This window comes from Podarcis gaigeae (assembly GCF_964106915.1).
Source record: "Podarcis gaigeae genome assembly, chromosome: 4".
Lineage (NCBI taxonomy): Eukaryota > Metazoa > Chordata > Lepidosauria > Squamata > Lacertidae > Podarcis > Podarcis gaigeae.
Genome location: NC_139677.1, coordinates 85,648,627 through 85,654,101, shown reverse-complemented (window position 1 = coordinate 85,654,101; position 5,475 = coordinate 85,648,627). Strand labels below are relative to the sequence as shown.

The window sequence follows — 5,475 nt, the reverse complement described above, 5'->3', positions numbered from 1 at the left end:
CATTCTGAAAGTGTCAACATTTATCAGACTTCAACTCCTGTTCTGTGCTACATCTGGGCGAGAACTAAGGCTTTATAAAGGTCCTTCTGACCTTTTCCTTATTTAGCATTTTAGAAAAATTCTGTGGCCTTTGGGGCATTATCAAACAAAGCTATACGGACATATTTCCCCTTGATCTCCATGTTTCTTTTAATGGTGCTTTTGTTATCCTAAGGAATGTAGATTGGCATGCTGTTGTTGATGACATGCCCTTTGTAAATGTTATTTTGTGCTTGGTCTTGAAAAGAAATCTAACTTGGTTGCTAAAAGGCCCGTCATGATGGAGGTGTGTGATATAGATAAGGCCTGAGGGAATGTCAGTCAATTAAGGCCACATCTGCATCATATATTTAAAGCACTATTAACAGCCATGGCTTCCCACAAAGCATTCTGGGAGCTGTAATTTGTGAAGGGTTCTGAGAGTTGTTAGGAGACCCTTATTCCCCTCACAGAGCAACAACTCCCAGATTTCTCTGGGAGGAGGGATTGATTTCTAAACCCCTCTGGAAACTGTCACTCTGTAAAGGGAATAGCTGTGGAGGCTCCCAAGCAGTTCCTTGGAAACATTTTAATGCCAGGGGAAGGCTTCATAATATCAGATGAAGACACACACGCACACTTATGTGAGACAGAGGCACGGCATGTGAACTACAAGACTTTTCCAAATTAAACTGCAGGGGATTCACGGCCTATGGAAACAGATGGTTAGCCATTCTTGGGAGGCGGCTGCATGATTCAGAGGCCACTGATGGCACGCAAACGAATTGTGAGAATTAGTGAAAGTGTGGGCAGCTTCTCCTGATAGGCGAGTCCAGTGCCAAGGTTATGACCTCTCACTTAGCACAGGCCAAGTTCTCTTCTGGGACAGGGTTCTTAGGTTACCTCACAACTCTGCTCCTTCCAACACTGGTAGGGCAACATGAGACGCTTAGGAGCATGCAAGTGAAGTAAAGACTAACACTGTGCCTTCTCTACTGAAGAGAAGGGGTAGTATGTGGAAGAGCTGCAGAGGTGGTTCCAAACTGTGGCCTTGCATTTCCACAGTAATCCAAGAAAGATGCAGGGCCAATAAGGTGAGGGTATCCAACAAGGTGCCTCCATTTGCTGCCGGGCTGCCCTTTTCATCAATCCTGACCTTTTGCCATGTTGACTGGGGCTGATGAGAGCTGTCGCTAAACAACTTCTGGAGGTTGTAAGATTGAGGAAGCCTGTCTTTAATCTTAATGCTTCAGATGAGAAGACATTACGGATGAGGCTTGCATAAGAAGCTGCCTTCTACCATTGGCCATTCAAACTACAAGAAATGAGATCCCGACCAAACACCAGGAAGAACTTTCTGACAGAACTGTTTGACAGTGGAACAGACTCCCATGAGAGGTGGTGGGTTCTCCTTCATGGGGGGGGGGGTTTAAGCAAATGTTATGTATACTCTAGCCAAAATTCCTGCATTGCAAGAGGTTGGACCAGTAGATGACCCTTAGGATCTTTTCGAACTCTACGATTCTATGATAGGCAGTGGCTTTCCAGGGTTGCAGTGGGTGTCTCTCCCAACCCTACTAGGAGATGCTGGTGATTGACCCTAGGAGCAGCTTTTCCATGTAAAGCATGGGCTCAATCACTCAGCCATGACCCTTGACCTTAAAGCCCTTTCCAAATAGCTATCTGAAAAGGTATTCAGTATGGAACAAGAGAAGCGTTGTTATAAACCAAGTGCCATTCTAATTACAGGATGGCATTGCAGAGAGGGCTATCGTTGGCTAGCTCAGGTTGCAATCATAAGAACATAGGAGAGCTTAGGAGGAACATAATAAGCTGCCTTATGCTGAGTCAGACCATTGGTCCATCTGTGGATCATTGTAATGTCTACACCAACTTGCAGTGACTCTTCAGAGTTTCAGGCAGAAGTTTTCCCCAGCTTTACCTGGAGAAACCAGAGATTGAAACTATGACCTTTTGTGTACAAGACAGATGCTCAATCACTAAGCTACAGTTTCCCCCCATAATTATATACCCACTCATCTACCATTGAACTTAATGGGGCCCACATCGTAGACAGCTATAGAATTGCGCTGTTATTGTTTAATTAAATATATATATTTAGACTGACGTGACCTGGGACTGGTGTATCTCAATAAAAGTTCTCTCTCCTAGTGTACTTCTGGTGTCTTCAAGAAGTTCCCTTCTCTAGCTTCCATTTCCCAAATTCCACAGAGCATCTACAAAGCGTAGGAGCAGGGTCTTATTTGGAGTGGCACCTTGCATGCTATTTTGTGACAATTTGGTGGACCTAATAAAGGTATTGCCCTAATGTGGCTTTGAATCCACCACCACCCTTATGAGCCAACATATTTATCTTTTGAAGAAAATTAATGAGAAGGGAAAAAATGCATCCTACTTAGTTCTTTATTCAAATGACAGCAACAGAGGATGAATGAAGCTACGTGATCACATTTCAGCTACGTAAATCTGACCATACAAACAAGAGGGAGTCAGGAAACAGACAGACACAGACTTGAAAGGTGCTCGTAGTCACCATAATGGCTCCATGTGTTGATTGTGAAGGACAAGAATACGTCGATGCTTTCATTGCTTTGTAGCTAGCTTACATATTTGCATCATCCTAGGTCAATTTGAAATTTTGGGCAGATATAGGCAAGAGGTATTTTAGAGTATTGTTTTCTTTAAAAAAAAATTGACACACAGACAAAGAGCAAGCATAGGACTGCTCCTGTATAGTAGAATTTGCATTCTTTTTCCGAAGGTAGATCCCTCACTCACTCCCAAGGGGTAGGAGGGAGTCTTTCAGTCTTGGTATGACTTCACCAGAAGCCACATGAGGAGAACCGTGATCAGTACAATCATGAAGTTGAGGAAGAGCTCTTGTGTGGACCGTTCCATGGCTATGAAGAGACGAGTGGAGATCTGAGGCCGTGGGGGTGAACGCCAAGAGCCACCTTTCGTTTCGCGTTGTCCTTGAGATCAACCTTGCCCTCTCCTAAAGAACAAGGAGAAAAGCCCAACAAAACAAGACGTGTGGAAATCGGAAAGCTGCTCCAACACTATTTATACCGCTGTAAGTAAATGTTATTTCAACTGCTAACCTTTAGAGCGAGTAAGAGATTAAAAAAAAAAAAGCAGAAGGTATCTCTAACAGCTTATCGCCTTCTTCAATTTCTGCTGTGAAACAGGCTCTATTCTCCATGTCGCCAAATATATATATACACAAGCGCGTGTGCACACACACACACTGGAATCCTGAGGATCTCATTTGGATTTGCGATCCTTTTTCTTAATAATGATAGATAACAATACCTTTATTTATGGTTTTGTAAAGGGAATGACATTGGCAACCACACTTGGACGGGAATGTAATGATTAAAATCCTAATATGTATTATTTTAAAAAGAAAAAACATGATTTCATTCCCTTGAGGCAATGGGATAGCTGGGGACGGTCAGATTTTACTAGGCTCCAGTTCTCATCCTCTCCAGCTAGCATGGCCAATGGTTAGGGGTGATGGGAACATCTGGTTGCCCATTGTTTTTCATCTCTCTTGTCATTTTTCTTAGCAAAGCGACTAACCCGCATGGAGTTTAGTTGTCTTCTAAGACCATAAGTCTTCACAATGATTGGTACAAACCACAGTTCCCATTAGCTTTTCTACATCTTTGGCAATGCTTTGGTCCGTACATCTTCTGTACGTAGTTACAAAATGCTGAATTTTGCTTAAGAGGCTGCACAACCAGTTTCCAAAAAAAAATTATAAGCAGCAAAGATTTCCATTTAGTTAACTGCAGCCAGTCTGGGTCTTCATGTCTTTTATTTAATTTTTCAAGTTCTCTAGGTAAGTCATGGATAAATAAATTTACCATCAATCCTGTGCCTTTTTAGTGAAAGTAATGGTGCAAACCTATTTTTTTTTATTCAAAAGTAAGTCTCGCTGATCACATCCTTAATTCCACTGAGTAAAAGCGGACTTAATACCAACCGTGTGTGTATAGAATTGAAAATTGAAAGCAATAATACCATCAAATATTACTTTGGTAGTGTTGGTATTATAAACTCATATTAATAATTTATACCCTGCCCAACTGGCTGAGTTTCATAAAACCTCATAATATTATTTTTAAAAGACATTAACAATAATAAACATTTAAATAGTGCATTTTTAAGAGTGCTTCATGTAGATTTTCTCAGTAATTCTTACAAACACCACTGTAAGGTATGTCACCATGCTGTTTCTTCTGTTTTGCAGATGAAAAGCTCAGGCTGAGAAATAGTGGCTTAAAGCTGTGGTTCACCGCTGAGCTGAGATTTACCGGTAGTTCAGACTTGCAGCCCACAGCTTATTTCTCAACCATTTTGATGGTTGTCAAATCAGATCAGCATAGAATCATCAAATCAAAGAACTGTAGAATTGTAGAGTTGGAAGGAACCTGAGGAATGCAAGAATCTCAGCATGTGCCACCCTGTCCAATTTGAAACCATACTTGACCTTGCCTATCTTCATAAATGATATTGCAAATGCTATATTGCCTTCAGTTCTATCAGCCCTTAGGTAAAATCTGCCATGACTATTGGGTTCAGTCCTAATAAGCAGCTCTGATCAATTCATTTCTCATTGGTCTCAGTTCCTGGGGATAATAGCAATTTGTCTCACAAGTGTAGAAAGAGAATAAATGAGACAAATAATATAAAGCTCTTGGTGCCGTAAAATTGTAGTCCCGCCCATAGAAAAAGAACAGGTGTACCCTGATAAAATAAATTCTAATGACTGCAGCCAGCAAGCATTATATAATATCATATTTTTATATATAAATAAATAAAAACTAGGGAAACTTCAATGTTAGACCAGGAAGGACTAATGAGACATTTTCTGCATAAACACAAGATGCTTTAAATGTCAGACTGTTCTCAAACTTTGGGTGTTTAAGTTTTCTATCATCTTTGAAGATAGAAGGAAGATCTATGCATATAATACAGAACATCTCTTGGTCTACCTGAAGGGGATTGATGGAGCACAGAGCTTCAGCCTGTGGTACCCAGGGCTTCCTCAGCTTCTCTTCATCTCCCAGTGCAGTCTGGATTCCCAGTTCCTCAGTTGGGACTAAAGTAGCCAGAGGAAGGAGACCAGCAAGGGAATTGGCAACAAAAACAATGACGTCGCCAGCTGCATATTTAAGAGAGGTTGGGCTGATGAGCGGAATTTTGCTCAGGCTATTTATGCATGGAGCCAGAGAGGAGGGGTATGTATTGATTTACATATTACCTTTGGATTCTTTCCTGCGGTTGATTGTAAGAATGCCCAGGAATACTTAACAGAGGAGGGAGCTTCTAGATTTTTTTGAAGGCAATTCTGCTTCAAAGCCAAAGGATCATCCACAAAGAGAAAGGGGACCACAATTGCCAGGAATGTTCTGTGTTCTTCTTGATCAA

The 5,475-nt window shown here is 41.4% G+C and overlaps 1 protein-coding gene across 1 annotated transcript; it reads right to left on the bottom strand.

Moving 5' to 3' along the window:
* Positions 1-2,424: 2,424 nt before the first annotated feature.
* On the bottom strand, positions 2,425-5,222 carry SLN (sarcolipin). The gene is made up of 2 exons (XM_083737611.1): positions 5,040-5,222; positions 2,425-3,034 (listed from the first exon to the last, which is right to left on the bottom strand). Exon 2 carries the CDS (start codon positions 2,935-2,937, stop codon positions 2,842-2,844), a length of 96 nt encoding a protein of 31 aa, XP_083593737.1. The 5' UTR covers positions 2,938-3,034; positions 5,040-5,222; the 3' UTR covers positions 2,425-2,841.
* Between the last annotated feature and the right edge of the window lie 253 nt (positions 5,223-5,475).